Raw genomic sequence first — 18,467 nt, forward strand, 5'->3', positions numbered from 1 at the left:
CGGCAGTGCGCAAACCAATACCATTCCAAATTTATTTCTGTTTTACGTTCAATATTCGTACTGCTCATCAATCGCCCTCTGTCGTATTCTTAACCACGGTTTCTTTGACAATTTAGGTCTTAAGTGAGTTTAAACACATATTTTTAATTTTTAATTAATATTATATGTATTTTTATATACTTTTATTCACATGTATTTTTTTAAAAAATAAAAATAGTTATTTAAATACACATATCAGACAGGCCCATAATTGCCCCCCCACTTCTTTTTTTTTTTTTTTTTTTTTTTTTTTTTTTTTATGAATGACGATTTCATTAAAACAACTAAAGGATTACAAAAAGGGCAGGACAAGACCTGTTCAAACAGACTCCATACAAGTCATTCTTAAAAACATTTAAAACATCCACAGGTGGACTATTAAAAGCCATACAATCTACTTCTTGGTTAAGGCTCATCTTAGCTAAAGAGTCTGCAACACGGTTCCCTTCACGAAAGCAATGATTAAATTTTATCCGGCTGAAGCGGGAGCTGAGTAACCTACAGTCATCCAATATAGGAGAAATAATATTGTTCATATACTAATCATTCCTCAAGGCCTCTATAACAGCTCTAGCATCTAGTTCAACAATAATAGATGCTATGTTGAGATTGCAACACAAAATAAGACCCTCCCTTAGGCCCCACAACTCAGCACAAAAACTATTAGTGATTCCTATACGCCTGCTAAATCCCGAAAGCCAATTCCCACAATCATCCCTTATTACTCCCCCACAGCCAGCCACTCCCAAACTGCCACACACCGACCCATCTGTATTGAGTTTCATCCACCCAACAGGAAGTTTTTCCCATCTAATCCTTTTAACACATCTACGAATCATCAATCTAGGGGAGGCTATACAATGAATGAATTCAAAAGTTTGATTCAGGATTTCAACATGCAGCTGCTGGTTTAGCCTTTTCCTTTGAAAAATGAAGTTGTTCCTGCTCTTCCAAATATTCCAAATAGCGAAAGAAAACAAGGTATTCCACGGTGGATTCATATTGGCTGATGTGCTTCTATGATTCCCATTCCTGCTCAGCCAAACCAACAACTCACTTCTCCAAAACTCCTGGTCAACTTCTACTCTACCCAAAAGATTCCAAACCGCTTCAGCCCAAGGACAATCTCGGAGAGCATGCAAAATTGATTCCTCCGCTCCTTGACAAATAGGACACACAGCTTCTTCACATGCACCTCTCCTCATCAAGCAACTCCTAACCCCAATACTATTGTGGGCACACATCCAAAGAAATGTTTTAACTCTTGGAAGGGTGTTTGCTTTCCATATCCAGCTAGCACTGAATTTTGGGCTCTCTTCATGCCCCATTGCAATCCTGCAGGCACTCTTCAAGTTAAAATTGCCTTGAGCGGAGTCAGCCCAAGCAATTTTATCACAACCTCTGCTTGTAATCGCAATAGGAGTAGCTTGAATCAACATTTTGATATCCAAAGGAAGCTCAAACGAAAGTCCCTTCCAATCCCAGCCCGTATCTTTCAAGAAATCTTTAACTACCAACTTATTAACTTCCCGAGAAAGCGGCCCTTGAATAAGACTTCGGAGGGGGTCCTTGCTCAACCAACTACTATACCACAAACTCAACTTAAAGTCCCTTCCAACTGTCCACCTACTACCCTTCTCAAATGTGCCCATACCTTTCTTCATTGCTGCCCAAACCGAGGAACAAGGAAGGCTGTTGGGGTTTGCAGCACTCAATCTTCTTCCCAAACAGTACTTCTTGCTTAAGACTTGCACCCAAGGTGCATCTCCTTCGGTGTGAAACCTCCAATTGAGCTTCCCAAGAAGCGCAAGATTTCTTCCTTTAGCCGCTTGCAAGCCAAGACCCCCTTCTTCCTTCGTTTTAGTAACCTTTTGCCAACCAATCCAGTGAATTTTCTTTACAGAGTCCGAAGACCCCCAAAGGAAATTACGATTTACTCTGTCTATCCCATCCAAAATTCTGCCAGGAAGGTAGGAACACTGCATTACATAAGCTGGAATAGTTGCCGATGAAGCTTGAATAAGGACTTGTCGACCAGCCAAGGATAGCATGCTTGCTTTCCACCCCGAAAGCTTCTGCTTTACTCTATCAAGAACAAAATTGAAATCCTAAGAAGATGAGCCAGGTTGTTTCAAAGGAAACCCCAAATATCTACCAAGCAAAGGAGTAGATGCAAATCCAAGGATATCATATAATGATTCTCTCGTGTCTCTATCCACATTTGGAGAAAAATAAACTCTCGACTTAGCTTCACTAACAGTTTGCCCCGAGACACTATAAAAATCATCAAGCACATCTCTAATTGCTGAACAATTAATGTATTCTGCTTTAGCAAACAGCAATAGGTCCTTCGCAAAAAACAGATAGGAGAAAGCCGGACCACTTTGTGAAGCTTTGACTGGTTGCCACATCTTATCATTACACCTCTCTTCTATTAGTTGTCCAAGGAAATCCATGCACAAAATGAACAAATATGGAGACAAGGGATCTCCCTGCCTTATCCCCCTAGAGGGGTAAATAGGCTTAAGCGCTTCTCCATTGTATAAGATAGAGGTAGACACTGTAGAAACATAGCTTATGATGATGTCCCTAAGATCAGATGGAAGGTTTGCTCTAACAAGCATTTCTCTAACAAAACTCCACTCAAGCTTATCATAAGCTTTTTCCAAATCTATTTTTATGGCCATGTACCCAGTATTCCCCTTCTTTCTGCTTAAGGAATGAATAATTTCCTGAGCGATGATCACATTATCCATACCCTTTCTTCCTGGAACAAACGCCGTTTGGAGGGGAGAAATCAACTTACCCAAAAACGGTCTTAATCTAGCCACAATAATCTTTGTCAACACTTTATACACAGTATTGCACAAACTTATGGGCCTATAATTACCCAAAGTCTCCGGCCCTTGAATCTTCGGAATTAAAGCAAGATGAGTGGTATTAAGATACTCAGGGACTTTTTTTTCTATAAAAATCCGCTTTATTTCCTCCATCACCGAGCTTCCCACCACAAGCCAAAATCTCTGGAAGAATCCTGCATGAAGCCCATCTGGGCCCGGGGCTTTAAAAGGCTTTAAAGACCATAAGGCTGCCTTAATTTCCTCATCCGAGACCCCCCCACTAATACTTTGCTTCTCTTCCTCCGAAAGTCTTGGCTGCCATTGGTAATTTAAATTGTAAGTGGCAGAGGCACTGGTTAATGAAGTCGAAAAGACATCAGCAAACCCACTTCTAATGTACTCCTTAACCTTGCTTTCCTCAACAATCCATTCCCCACACGTGTCTTTGATGGCCATGATTTGGTTTCTTTTCCTCCTGACCAGAGTAGAAACATGATAAAAAGAGGTATTTCTATCTCCCTGAATCATCCAATTTATCCGAGATTTTAAAGCCCACAGCTCCTCCTCCTGACTGATCACACTATCCAACTCCTTTAACAGCTCATTTTCCAGATTACATAAAAAAGAAGAAGGCCTGCTAGCAATAGAACGCTGGATACCATTAAGTCTAGCCATTATATTCTTTTTTCGAGAGAAAATATTACCAAATTGGGTCTTGTTCCACACCTTAGCCTCCTTAGTAAAAATTTCAATGGCATCAACAAGCCTGGTACAATGCCTCCAAGCTTGTGTAACAACCTTCAGAAAGGATGCATCAAAAAGCCAGCAAGACTGAAACTTAAAAGGCCTAACTCTTCTATTCATAGCCCTTGGCTGCATCTCCAGCAAAACAAGGCAGTGGTCCGAATGGCATCTTGTGAGATGAACCACTTTCGCTTCAGGAAACAAAACACACCAGCTAGGATTTACAAAAAACCTATCTATTCTTTCTTGAATTAGAGCTTGCACTTCTCTTCTATTAGTCCAGGTAAACCGAGGACCAGAAAACCCAATATCTATCATGTTACATTTATCTAGATATTCTTTAAACAACAGAGATCTTCTAACACTAACAGCTCTCCCCCCAAATTTATCCTTCCCCACAAGAGGCTCATTAAAATCCCCTGCTATCACCCAAGGCATGTTATGAAGTTCTGCAACACTCATGAGATTTTTCCATAAAATCTGCCTTTCAGCACTCCTAGGACTAGCATACACAGCAGAAAAAAGCCAACTAGAATTCAAAGAACGTACCTTAACCACAATGTGAATCTCCTGCTCAGTGTTAGCTAAGGAAGAGATTTCCAACTTATCTTCATTCCACAGGACCCATAAGCCACCGACATACCCGATAGTTTCCGTGTGAATAGCTCCATCAAAGGGAAGTTTGTCAGTTATTTCCCTTGCTCTTTCACCTCTAACTTTGGTTTCCATTATTGCCATAATTGCTGGATCATGATTCTGAACCAGCTCTCTAACATGATTCTGAAAAGAGGGCTTCAAAGCTCCTCTACAGTTCCACACTAAAATATTCATCATAAAGATACAACTTGGGAAGAGGCAGTAATCAACAGGCAGCATTAGCTCCACCATCTTCATCAAAATCCATCTGATTCCCCATCCAATCTTCACCTCCTCGGTTGATGGCAGCACAATCACTAGCACTACCTACCATGGGTTCTTCACAATCCTCCAAAATGGGTCCAAGAACAGTAACCAATTTACCTTCGCACCCTTCGCCGTCACCGGACCCCTGCATTTCCGTGCTTTCCTCGTAATGATTCTGAAAACCCCCATGTTGAGAACTTGCTTGGCTCAGCTCACAGCTTAAAATCTCTCCGAACTCACCACGGCTGTGCCCCTCAAAATGATAAACCCCCTCTACCCACCTAGCTTCACCAAATCGGAAATTGGAGGCCTCTCTCGGACTCAGCTCACCACCGCTCGTCTTTTGAAAGTTCACAGCCTGCACAGGATGGAAACGAGTCTGCACTGAGGAGGAGCTTAGTGTTTTCCCATTTACATCGGTGCCCTTTGAATGAGCTTTTGTCTCCTTTAGACGGGCTAAAGCTCTTTTGCCTTTCACTGAAGCATGCCGTGTGGGCTTTCCAGGAGTGTGATTCGGCTTAGGCCCATTCTCAGCCTTATCCACTTCATGCAAGCCTGGATTTTGGTTTGAAGGGGGCTGGGCTCGTCCCACGGGCTTGTTACTTATGCTTTGAATGGCATTTAGTATTCAGGCTTTCTCTATTCCTCTAAAAGCTGGGATTTTCCTTTTGGACTCTCTGCTTTGCCCAATAGAATTCTCCTCCCTTCCTAGCACAATTCTTTCCCTGGCATCCGCTGCATGTTTACCGTTACTATTAACACCTTGTACCTTTGTCTATCCCACATGGTCCCCATCACTTCTGTACGTTCTTGCCCCATTCTTTTTCCATGTTACCACCATCCACGACCCATATGTACACTCCTGAGCAACGTTTGGCACATCCTTATGTACCCCCTCGAGCCCCACACCCACAGCTGTCCTGCTTTGCTCACGCTTAATGTGTGCATGTTCATTTCCCTTTTCTTCCATCCCCGTCTCCGCTTCCCTTGTCAGTGAACTGTGCCGGATAATATATGGACAAGCTTCACGTTGGTGACCCAATCTCCCACATCCAAAGCATAATTTCTGTATTTCCTCATACGACACAGGTTGTTCAACTTTCCCAAGAAGAATGGCCGTGACCAACGGTTGCTCAACATCTATTTGAATGCACAATCTAGCAAACCTACCTCTAGTCTCAAATGCAGTGAAAGTATCAACCCGAAGCACCTTGCCAATGGCATTGCCAATCCGATGTAATGCCTCAGCATTATAATACTCTATAGGAAGCTCATTTAGCCTTACCCAAACTGCAACTGAGGAGACGTTTGCCGACGAAGGCCTAAAATCTGGTTCCCATGGCCAGAGACAAAAAATGTCCACCAATGAACCATGGACCTTTCTTCAGAATGTTTTCAAAATCTTCCTTTAAGGACAACCTCACAAGAAAAAATCCATTACCCATGTTCACACAATCCATCCTACCCGCTGGTTTCCACAGAGATAGCAGCTTACTTTGAAGGAAATGGAAGCCCACTGATTTCCCATACACCTTGACTATTAAAGCTCTAGCCCATGGATCCTGAATCTGTTGTTTTTCCTCCTTTGAGAACCTGACAGCGACCAGCCCCTGCCTAAGCGTTTCTATCTCCTCATCCGACTCAACATCATCCTCCATTAGCTCCTCAAAGTTGAAGGCTTGGATATACGCTCCTAGAATCTCACCAACAAGTTTGTCTTTAAAAGACATACTCTGGTTCCAAGTGCCAAGACCTCTGACCGGTGACGAGGAGCCCGACTCATTTCCTTCACTGAAACCTGCATGTTTTACATCCTTAACTTTTTTCTTGCTCCTAGCCAATTCTTCCTGTTCTTCCCTTGAGAGCGAGAGACTCATAGCGTGACTATATAATAAATACTTTGAAAAAGTAATTCTTTATAATTGGCCTGTTTAATTTAATATCTACATAGCTTTCCTTCATCTCGTACTTGTATAAATCCTTCTTACAAATATGTGTGTATATATATATATATTTGTATAAATAAAATTATATCACTAGTCCTGTATTCATATTCTGGACAATTGATAAAGCATCCTATATTTAGAACAAATAAATATAGAGCCATGTAATATGGTTTATTTATAATTTTTTTGAGAGTCACTGATTGTTTATAATTGATTTTAAATCTACCGATTACCAGCTGAAAAAATAATTTTAGCGGTGTTCGCCATAATTCTGAGTGGAAACATTATATCGTGATATTTAATTAATTAGTGTTTCAAGGGCAAAACTTAAGGGTTTTTTTTTTTTTTTTTTTTTTTTTTTTTTTTTTTTTTTTTTTTTTTTCTGATAAAAAAGATAGGAGAAGGTGACTAGAGAGTTACAGTATTTTAGTACTCTCTTAAATACCACAAAGAATTTTTTATTATTTTTTAGTGTGAGACCCAAGAAAAAAGATTACATGAAACAAGTCCATTAAATTATTGGGTGCAAAGATGTAAAAAGGCTATAGAGAGATAATTGTTTTAAAATTTAGTTTAACTAGTCGCTAACCCATGCGATGCATGAGATTCTTTAAAAAGAAAAAAAAATATTGCAATTATCATTTGCTGGACTAAATCAGAATGTCTCAAGACTCACTAATCAAATAATACAACTAAATGGAGAAGAGCCAAGCATAACATAGAATCTTCACTAATTCAAATATTAAACATTGTCAAACCTAGTACACAATATGCTTGTGCCCAATAAAAGAAATCCTGTATATTAGCTCCATAAAAATACATATATGCTGAAAAGATTAATACCACTACCATAGGTCCATTGGCAATGAAGATATTTTCATAGTTACATATATTCTATGAATAAACAAATTGCAATAATGATCACAATCTTATTTTCATAATAAATAAATAGAATATAGTTACTAATGTCAAATTCTTTTGCTATGACTCAAAAAGAGTAGAGAAAGAACATAATACAAAAAATCTGCATTATATAGAAGAGTACATCATATATTTATTTAACATAAAACATTGAGTTCTATAAATTGTTATTTAGAACAAAGAAAGCAAATATTTGACCTCACGCCACATGGAGAGAGAAAGAGAGTAAGGAAGCTTTTACGAATTTGAATCAAAAGAGGACGTCCATGGCATCTTGATTTTGCTCCCTTCAATCCCAATTCTGCAAAGCTCACAAAAAACCAATTGGAAATCGGTTGTCAATTGAACTGAAGGTGAAACAAAGAGAAAACAAATCTCTTCATTTACTTTTAATCGCTTACCATCATTAGGAGCAGAGACAAAGGAGAAGGTGCACTAAAGGCAAAGCATAGAGACTGGAGAGAGAAATGGATGAGAAGCTATGGTTTTCCTTCTTCTTCTTCTTCTTTTTTTCTTTTTTGATAGGAAGGGGCTATGGTTTTTGATTTGGGGGTTTCTTGCATATTATTGTTATCATGGGAAATTTTAGCACAGCTCCAAAATAAGTTTTAATAAACCATCTCTTTTAACTGATTTTTTTTAAACCAAAAAAGGTCAAGAATGATTGAAATAAACAGAGTATTTACAAGAAGATTTATAAACAGTAAACAAATGTAGGACATGACTAATCTAATCCTGAACAAAAATTAAAGCATGATGGTATTAAAGTTAGATAAGTTTGACCTATATAAAGAGAACAGGAATCTTCACATTCCCAACCACGTCTCTTGTGCTAAGATACCATAGATATTGCTTTTTCAAAATCATGAACAGACTTTGCCAATAAAGCCATCTCCACATTAAACCCTTTTGCTTTGCCTTGAAATAGTTCTTAGAAGTTAAGTAGACATTAAACATAAGTTATTCCCAATTAAAAAATTAAGCATAAGTTATTACACTTAAATGGTGGCCAAAACAATTCAAAGCATACCACATCAATGATTATGTTTGTTCAACATTAAAACAATGCTAGAATGGAGGGGCATAAAGCATTTGAACCAAAATAGATAGAAGATTGAAAGCAATCACCAACCTTATTAGATTTTAGAATGTCTATTAGTCCACCAGTGAACTTCTGACCAATGGCCATGTGATAAGGAAAGGACCTTGTAGCCTCCTCTAAGTCAAATGGATTGTCTATGCACATGGCAGCTGTAAGCGATGTATTCTCTCCAGCTTCTGCCAAGTACTTCGTCAACATGTTTGCACCATATTCCCAGCCAACGACCATCAATGTAATCCATGGCCTTGACTTATTGATGAACTGTATAGCTGTGGAGATATCATCTCTGTCAGTAGCTATAAATAACCTACAGAAAATAGAATAGTAAAGAAGCTCCTACTATTAGCACATTTAAAAGAAACCTGTATTAGACGATTCTCCTATCCATGTACCTGAGCATGAGATTGATTAAAATTTACCATGAAAACAACTACCTTGAAGTAAAAGCGGCAAGGTTTCCTCCCATGCCCACACCACTGAATTTAAAAAAAAAAAAATATATATATATATATATATATATTAAAAAAAATGGTCAGCCCTAATTCACCTCACACATCTGGAATGCGATCCCCTATTGCTTGTTGTGGTGAAATGAAAAACCATGTAAAGTATGTCATGGTAAGAACATGGAAACACATACTTACAAAGATGCCCTTAAATCAATGTCATAGTAGTGAAACTAAAATTTTCTTAACAGTTCCTTATGAACAATTATGAAGCATATATAAATCATTAAACAAACTTTTTAAAAAATCAATTACATAGATAACAAATACTCACAAAGCCTTGGCAGCTTCTCAAAATTATCAAAGGAAATAGAAACTCAACCACAAAGCCTTGGCTATATTTGTCCATTTTCACCACCCTTTCTTCTACCAAAGTTCTAGACTTGTCCTGTAAATTCACCTACTTGGCTGCCCTGTTTTCAATTGATACAATGGTGGTTAGGATGTTGATATATGGCTTTGAAATTAGGCATTGGCGACTTAAGGTCACCTTTTGCTTTTGATTACAATAGTCCAAACCGAGTGGTGAAAGGAGGCAGAATATCCACAATTTATAACCAAGGATAAACACTTAAACAGGGTATAATCAAGCCAAGTATCACATGTGTATGAGATACAAATTGCAATACACGACAACTCTGTGTAATGTCAAGCAATATAAAGTTTGCATTAAAGAGCATAAAAACCCAGCCATTGTTACACTACACCATTGCATTGCCTTATAACTTGTACATTGCATGCAGTAAAAAAATCAGCATAGCTCTTTTGCATAAATCAACACATAATGAATGACTCTAAAGGGGTTTCTAGCAAAATGTTGCTAATGGCATTAGCATGAAGTAGCGTAGTAACCGTAACAAACAGCAATTAAACTTCCTCAGCCTAAATTGCTCAATTTTGTTCTAGATAATAGAAAATAAATAAAAAATTGTTGTAATTATGTCAAATTTATCATTGCGACCTATTTAAATTGCCACAATTAAAAGCGCAACCACCATTCAAAATTTGAGATAAGTAGGATAATTAATCAATATTTAGTTATAATAAAAAAAAGAAGACGAAGCAGAAGAAGTTACCCAAGACTGGATTAGACTATAACTGAATCAAGCAAAGAATGAACTTTGCCCATACGCAGAAATCATCTTTCACCATTGTCATCCAAAAATCTCTACTCAAATCTCAAATCATGAACCTAGAATCATAGAAATCACAGGTCCTCTTCTTCGACTTATTGAGGGAGAACCTATATTAGGGTTTCGAGTATTGATAAAAACCAATTCTACATCAAAACAAAATCTGAACCAATTTCGTAAATCAAAACCAAACAAAATAGCCGAACCTAAATCCTATTAAACACCCAAATTAATATAAAAGATTATACCTATAGCCGTTGGTTGTGAGGCAAAGCGTTTGTGGCTTAGTTGAATTCGTTTACCGTCGCAGGGGAAGAGAGAAAGATCTACGTATAGCTTGTTGGGCTGAGTTTGCATTTGAAGGAGATAGAGATTTGTTTAGGGGTTGAATTTGCGTTTGAAGGAGAGACAGAGACAAAGAAATAGGTTTTCGTATTGAGTTTACTTTGCTGAGTTTGCGTTTTTGTATTGGGTTTTGTTTAGGGGTTGAACTGAGTAAATTTTACCGGGTTTGTTTTGGGGATAAATAGTTACGGTGTTTAGGTGTTTTTTTTTTTTTTTTAATAGTTTTATTTTTTTAAATAATGCTGATGTGGAAAAATGTGAGAACTTGAAAATTTTTGGTTTTATATATATATATATATATATATATATATATATATATAGATAATAAAAATTAGCAATTAAGGTTAAAAATAGAGATTATCAAAATTTGTAACTTAAGTGTGTATACTAGTGTGAGAGCCTAATTGCTAATAAAGCATAAAAATTTGATGAGATTTATGTACGTTTTTACCATTACGAGTAAGCTTGGCTCCAATAGAGGAAGAGGAGGAGAGTAAGCTTTTACCATTACCTGAACTAGATAAGTTCTCAATCTCTCAAAGGATTGAAGAAAGAAGCCTGTCTTCATATTCTCCTTTCCCTTATTTTCGTAATAATGTGAAAAAGAAAAATTATCACATTCAATAGTTAGCATATAGCACCACCATGTACCTTTGGTGCGGTGGTCACTCCACAAATATAAATGCTTGTGAAGTGTGGGGGGTAAGGGCCGTGATTCAAGTCTTTAAGAGGGAGTATAACACACATAAACACTTGAATTAGGTTAAATTAGAAATTCTATCTTGTATTAAAAAAAAATAAAAAAATAAAAAAGAAGAAGTTAGCATATAGCATTGTAATGTACCTTACATCCTTTAATTTTCTCATAGGGGGGCAGGGGTTATGAAAAAAAATTAATTAGAATATCACCAATATCTAAGGAAGTAGTATTATTTTATGATAGAGTAAAGCAGACAAATAACTAACTAGAGCTGTAAACAAGCCAAGCCGTTTATGAACAATTTGGGCTCGGCTCGATAAAAAACTCGTTCATGTTCGTTGTTTACAATTAATTTAAGCTTAAGCCTTAGTTTTAGGCTTGTTTGATAAACAAGCTAAGATCAAGTAAAAAAAATTGTTCGTGAATAAGCTCGTGAACAATAGGGTTCGATACAAAACATGTGGAGTGTGGTGGGCTTTTTTGTGATTTTGGATTGGACTGCCTCCTGCTGTACTGAGACCCAAGTGTTCTAGATAAGAGAGTTGAGACTAGTCTAATTACAATTCACCTTGGTCTGGCCTGTGCACAAGTTATGTCCCGTTTGATGAAACTTTGGTCACATACTCATGGCAGGCGAAACTGTTACAAGAGGGTTATAGCAAATCTAAGTAATACTAACAAATGAAACCCAACAAAAAAAACACCAAAATAGATCAGGGCAATATTTTTTACCATATTAAAGAAAAGGGTTTTTAATTTAGAGACACCTTTTTTCAATTCTTCATCCCATGAAGGACTATTAGAGCAACGAGTTCCAGTCTTCGATTTCTGCTGTCAAAAAAAAAAGAAACAACAATATTTATTACTAAACTTAAAAAAAAAAAAAAAAAAAAAAAAAAGTTGAACCAAGCACGCAAATTTCTTTATTTAATTTAAATTTAAATATGATGATGACCTTGGATACTTTCATCTTGACAGTGGCCACACCGTTGCTGATATTGACTTGAGGTTTTCTGAGTTTATAAGAACGCAGTCCATAAGAAGCTCCATACAACCTTCCACGGCCGCCCTTACATACCATGGGTGCTAAGCCTCCGCAAAACACAACGTTGTCAGGAAACGTAGTGAGGTACTGGCATTCTTTGGGGACACCTGGCATATCTACCCGCACGTATGTAACTTTGTCATTCTTTGCCATAGCAATGCGTTCCGTAGCACCTACTGGTCCACTCCTTTGAAATGGGTTGTTCTTAGCGTAAAACTCACCTGTTTTAACACCCAAGAAGATGGGAAAAAAAAAACAAGATGAAAGAGAATGTTAAAAAGATGCTAATAGAACAAAGGATTTGTAAAACCCATAAGAGGAAGGGAGATAAGAACCTGAATCAGTGATTCCAAAGTCTGAAAAGAAAGGACCTTCGGGGTTGGGAGGACTCTGGGTTGGAGCAGTTGAGCTTGAAGAAGAAGCCATTCTTCAAAAGATGAAGATAACAAATTAAGGAGGTGAGGGTTTGTGCAAGTAGGGTTTTATGGAGAGTGAACCGATGGGAAAAGGGTAGGGTGTGGCAGTGTCTGTGTCTGTCACACTCACATACATGAGAAGGGAAAGGATAAAGTTGGATATTTACGGGTAGCTAGGCTAGCTGTCCTGCTGGTTAACCTTTTGACCAATATACCCACATAGCATTTTTTTTTTTTTTTTTTTTTTTTTTTTGAGAAACGGCGTTGTGGTGCTTTAAATTACGCAATACCAGCTAAATTAGAATGGTAAGAAGACAATACATCGGATGGAACATCTTCCATCCATATTACACAATTTGTAAAATTCACTGCTAACTTAGCCAAATTGTGTGCAACTGTGTTGCCCTCTCTCTTAGTGTGAGAGTAGGACAATTTTGAAAAACCAGTAGATAAAGTTAAGGAATCCTGCATCAGTAAACCAAATGGAGCAAAAACAGTGTTCTTTGATTTCAAAGCCGTCATCACTACTTGAGGGTCTCCCTCCAGTACGGCATCTACTATACCCAACTCTCTAGCAAACTCAAGAGCTTTGCTAGTAGCCAGTGCTTCAATCTCTACCGACCGGAGCTGTTGAGCAATCCGAGTGGCCATAGATGCAATAACAAGACCCTTCCTCGGCAAAGATGGCACCATCAAAATTAATTTTCAGCATTTCTTGGACTGGAGGTTTCCACCGTGTTCTTCTCACTGGTCTACTCAGAGATGGTGCCATTTTCAACGCCTTGAATTCTGTCCAGTTGTCATGAGCCCACTGTGAAATGAGGTTCAGAGGTCGATGGGCTAACTAAGTCCGTGATTGGTTTCTCTGATGCCAAATGGACCAAACGGTGAATGTGAATAGCGCTGGATTCCTTTGATGATCGAAAATCCAAGCCATGAGCTCACTGAAACTTGAAAAGTATTGTTGGTTCTGAAAATTCCATGAGTTATTCGCACCCCAAACGCCGTCCAACATTTTGCAGCTCCACACCGCGTGTACAGCGTCTTCATTTTCTGCCTTGCAACGATCACAGTGCTCTGAAATAATTCTCCTTCGGAATAGATTGCACTTCAAAGGGAGGGAATTATGGCAAGCCCTCCAAATTAAATTTCTAACTTTATTTGGACATTCAAGAGCCCAAATCTTCTTCCAAAGCCCTTTCCCATGTTCTTGCTGCACAGCCACCTGATGACCAACTTCATCTTCCTTCAAGAACCGATATCCCGTCTTGCAACTATACCTCCCATCATTCTCCAACGGCCAAAATAAAGAGTCTTCCGTATCTTTTCTAGCCAACGGAATATTCTTTATTTTTTCAGCTTCTTGTGGAGCAAAAATTCCATCTATTATCGCAACGTTCCACGTTCTAGTTCCCTCATCAATTAAGCAATCCACTGTGGCTTCTTCCATTGTTTCCACCATTGGGGATAGCACCTTAGTTGGGTGTTTTCGGCGCAGCCAATGGTCTTGCCAGATTTTTATGGATTTTCCATTTCCTACCCTCCAACAAGCACCATCTAGGATAACATCTCGACCATGTAGTATACTTTTCCAAGCATAGGATCCCGAACTTGTTTCTTTAGCTTCTAAAAGAGAATGATTAGGGAAGAACTTAGCCTTGAAAACTTTGTAGAAGAGAGTTTCCTTGTTATGCAAAAGCCGCCATGCTTGTTTCACCAAAAGGGCGTCATTAAAATGAGTCAAGTCGCGAAAACCCATACCACCCACCATTTTGGATTTAGTCAATAAACTCCACCGGATCCAATGAATTTTCCTCCTATTTCCCCCTTTGCCCCCACCAAAACTTCCTTATCATCATTTCAATGTCGTCACAAAGCCCCAATGGCAATTTGAAACATCCCACCACATAAGTAGGGATGGCTTGGATCACGGATTTGATTAAAACCTCTCTCCCGGCTTGTAAAAGCAATTTTCCCTCCCATCCTTGGAGTTTTCGCCAAACTCTCTCTTTTATATAATTGAAGCTAGCCTTTTTTCCCCTTCCTACAAAGGATGGTAGCCCCAAATATTTCTCATAAGACTTCACTTCTTGAACTTGGAAGAGATTCTTTATGCTTGATTTTGCTTCATTCATAGTGGATTTGCTAAAGAAGATTGCGGTCTTGTCTTTGTTTATTTTTTGCCTTGACCAAGACTCATAATCACCCAAAATCTTCAACACATTATTGCAATCCTCAGAAATAAACCTACAGAAAAGCAAGCTATCATCTGCAAAAAACAAGTGGGTTAGCTTAGGGCCACGTTTGCACAAGGAAAATTCCTTAATGTCCCCATTCCTCGCCGAATGTTTAATAAGAGCATGAAGGCCTTCCGTACATAAAAGAAACAGGAAAGGAGAAAGGGGGTTTCCTTGTCTAATTCCTCTCTTAGGGTAGATCATCCCAGTTGGCTCACCATTCACCATGATAGAATACGATACTGTTTTCACACAACTCATCATGAGAGCGATCCATCTAGCACAAAAAACCATTTTCTCCATAAGCCTCTCCAAATACACCCACTCTGTTCGATTGTAGGCTTTATTCATGTCTAACTTGATAGCCATAAACCCATGTTTTCCTGAATTATGATTCTTCATATGATGAAGGGTTTCAAATGCAACCATAATATTGTCTGAAATGAGTCTTTCTTTAGCAAAGGCAGATTGATGTTCAGAAATTAGGGAAGGTAAAAATTTCTTCAACCTATTTGCTAGGACCTTAGAGTAGATCTTATATAGGGCATTGCACAGACTAATAGGGCGAAATTCAGACATATGTTCAGGATTAGCTATCTTAGGAATGAGAGTAATGAGTGTATGGTTAATGGGTTCGGGTAGGATACCTGAATTTAGCCATGAGAGAATGGCTGAAGTAACATCATGCTGCATCGTTGACCAAAAGTGTTGATAGAACAACAGTAGCATACCATCAGAACCCGGTGCTTTTAGAGGTGCCATCTGATTCAAGGCTTCCTTCACTTCTATTTTTGAAAATTCCTTCATCAAATCCTCATTCATCTCCTCAATCACCATGCATGGAATTTTCTCAAGAGAATCAGCTTCAAGGATTGGATTGGAGGTGGAAAAAAGTTCTTTGTAGTAATTCTCCATCACATGCCCAATTTCCTCGTGTTTGGTCAACCAAGCTCCATTTTGGTCTCTTATACCTCTAATCAAATTCTTCCTAAATCTCTTTGTAGCCCTACTGTGAAAGAAGGCTGTATTGTTGTCCCCTTTGCTTAACCACAACACCCTAGACCTTTGGCACCACATCCTTGATTCCCGATTTTGTAACAAATTAATCTCCATTCTTAAGCTCCTAACCCAGGTATTGTTCCCACTCACCATAGCCTCATTCTCGGCCAAAACAAGTAGATTCTTTTTGATCTCTAATTCCCTTCTCACATGCCCAAAATTGTGTTTATTCCACCATGCTAATTCTCGTTCATAGTTAGCCACTTTTTCAAGAATGTCTATGCTTGGATTTGGATCCCTTGTACTACTCCAAAATTCCTCAACCATATCCCCACAAGTTGGATCTGATAACCACATTTCTTCGAATCTGAAACATCTCTTCTTTCTAGGTTCAGGCATACCCGACAAATTGATTAGTAAAGGAGAGTGATTCGATGACATACAATTAAGGTGATGCACCCTAGTTCCTGGAAATTTTTGGAACCAAGAATTAGTAGCCATACATCGATCCAATCTTATTCTTATGGAATGCCCATCCACATAATGTTTTGCCCACGTGAATTTAGGCCCCACATATCCCAAATCCATGAATTGGCATTCATCGATCACATCACGAAATAGCTGCATTTGAATATGATCTCTAGGCACCCCATCCCATTTTTCCTCTTGGCGAACTATTTCATTCAAATCACCACCACAAATCCAAGGGATATTCATTCTAGCCTTTAAACTTCTCAATTTGCTCCATGCTTCATTCCTCCAATGGGTTTCGGGCTCTCCATAAAAGCCAGTGAAACGCCATGCATTTTCGGTGTTCCCATTGATGATCGTATCAATAAAATACCTGTGGGAATCAACCACCTCAATGTTGATAGAATTTTTCCAAAATAATACTAGTCCACCACCTTTATTCAACCTAGAACCACCCATTTCTTGTCAAAATTAATCTTGCTCAATGTATGATCTAGCCTTACTTCGTCTGCCCATGTTTCAGTTATAAACATGACAGAGGGATCTTTTGCCTGTATTAAACTAACAAGCTCATTCTCTGTACGTGGGTTCCCAAGCCCACGACAGTTCCATAATAATAGACTTATTGCTTCTGGCAGGACTGATTGCCAGCCTCTGCCAATATCTTTTTTTTTTGTTGCACCTCCCTGTGAAACCCTTTTTTTTTTTGGTAACTCAGTTTGGTTTGTTTCCCTATGTTTTCCTCACCTATCCCAGCATGCTTTATTGCCTTTTTCTCTAATGCCAGCTTTAAATCATGCTTTTGGACCTCCAGAAAAACCGGATCCATGTTTCCAACGTTGGAGACTTCAAAATTTTCCTTTTCAGGTCTACACATCTCCGGTACCTATTTGCTTGTTCGGACCACCACCACAAGCTTGTTCTTCATTGTTTCAAGCTTTTCTTTTGCTGCCTTCGCCTTTTTTCTAGCAAAGAAACCGGGCACTTTAACTACATACTTACGGTTCGGCACAAATGGTGCTGCCTTAAGCCATGGGCGGAACTGCTTGGATTCAGCTAAGAGACTTCCTTCACTTTCAACCCAAAGATGGCAATCCTAATCATCTTGCATCAAACACCCACACCAGAAGCACAGGCTTGGGAGCCTTTCATATTTGAAGTTCACCCATAGTTCCTTACCACTATCAAGTGAGACCACTCATCCCCTACTCAATGGTTGAGATATATCTATATTAACTCGGACTCGCATGAAGTTATCTCCCTCTGCTTCTGCTTCATCAACCCCTGTGTTCACCTTGCCGATACCTTCACACAGCTGTTTAGCAATTCTTTTAGTTTGAAATCTGATTGGAAGATCGTGTACTTGCACCCAAAAAGTCACCTTACTAAACTCCATGTCACCTACGTCCATTTCCTTACTATATCGTTGCAGAACCATTAATCGTTTGTCAAAGCTCCAAGGCTCTGCAGCTATGACTTTCTCCATCTCACTCTTATCATCAAATGAAAATAGAACCACATGATCACTTTCCTTTTTGATCTTAAAGCCATTTTTCGATCTCCAGAGGGGAGTGAAAGTCTTGGCTATAGCATCTATGTTGGGAGCTCTCTTAGTCAAGAACTTAGCTGCTAAAATAAACTCCGTCTTAGCCTGTTCCTCCTTTATGTGAAAGTTTAATCCTTCACATTCCGAGAGGGTTAGGTTATTCCAATTTTTTGTGAGTTCCTCCATCTTAATCTACTATCTGTTTCCCAAAATCCCCTAAAAAATAACCAACAAAGCCTTAAGATAAACCTGTTACCTTAAGGGACAATAACACCTTCAAGTGAAGGGACACCTATTCTACTCTCTAGGGGAGAATGGAAAAAACCACTCTTCACTAGCAGAGAGAAACTCAAATTTGTCTGACATAGCCTTTTTTTCAAGAGGAATATATATCCACAAATTGAGAAGGTGTTTTGGGTAAATTGTAACATCAATTATAATTAGTAATCATCATTTTTATTTGTGCATGAGCATGAATCTCACAGATTCACAATGAATCATCTAAAAAAATTTGTAAAAGGAATAACGAAAAAGAAGAGAATAGGATGAGAAATGTTGTGTCACTCATTATAAT

The 18,467-nt window shown here is 38.5% G+C and overlaps 1 protein-coding gene and 1 long non-coding RNA gene across 2 annotated transcripts in view; both read right to left on the reverse strand.

Moving 5' to 3' along the window:
* Nucleotides 1-12,650, reverse strand: part of LOC126708389 (uncharacterized) — a 31,660-nt gene extending 19,010 nt beyond the window's left edge. The window contains exons 1-3 of the mRNA XM_050408179.1: nucleotides 12,560-12,650; nucleotides 12,135-12,445; nucleotides 11,947-12,007 (exon numbers count right to left, since the gene is read on the reverse strand). Coding sequence (XP_050264136.1) covers nucleotides 11,947-12,007; nucleotides 12,135-12,445; nucleotides 12,560-12,650 — 463 coding nt within the window. The remainder of the gene's footprint in view (nucleotides 1-11,946; nucleotides 12,008-12,134; nucleotides 12,446-12,559) is intronic.
* LOC126709863 (uncharacterized) lies at nucleotides 7,388-8,497 on the reverse strand. The gene is made up of 2 exons (XR_007649494.1): nucleotides 7,795-8,497; nucleotides 7,388-7,694 (listed from the first exon to the last, which is right to left on the reverse strand). It is a non-coding gene; the product is annotated as an uncharacterized LOC126709863 (long non-coding RNA).
* Nucleotides 12,651-18,467: the final 5,817 nt, after the last annotated feature.

The sequence above is a fragment of the Quercus robur genome, chromosome 12 (genome assembly GCF_932294415.1).
Source record: "Quercus robur chromosome 12, dhQueRobu3.1, whole genome shotgun sequence".
In the NCBI taxonomy this organism is placed as follows: Eukaryota; Viridiplantae; Streptophyta; class Magnoliopsida; order Fagales; family Fagaceae; genus Quercus; species Quercus robur.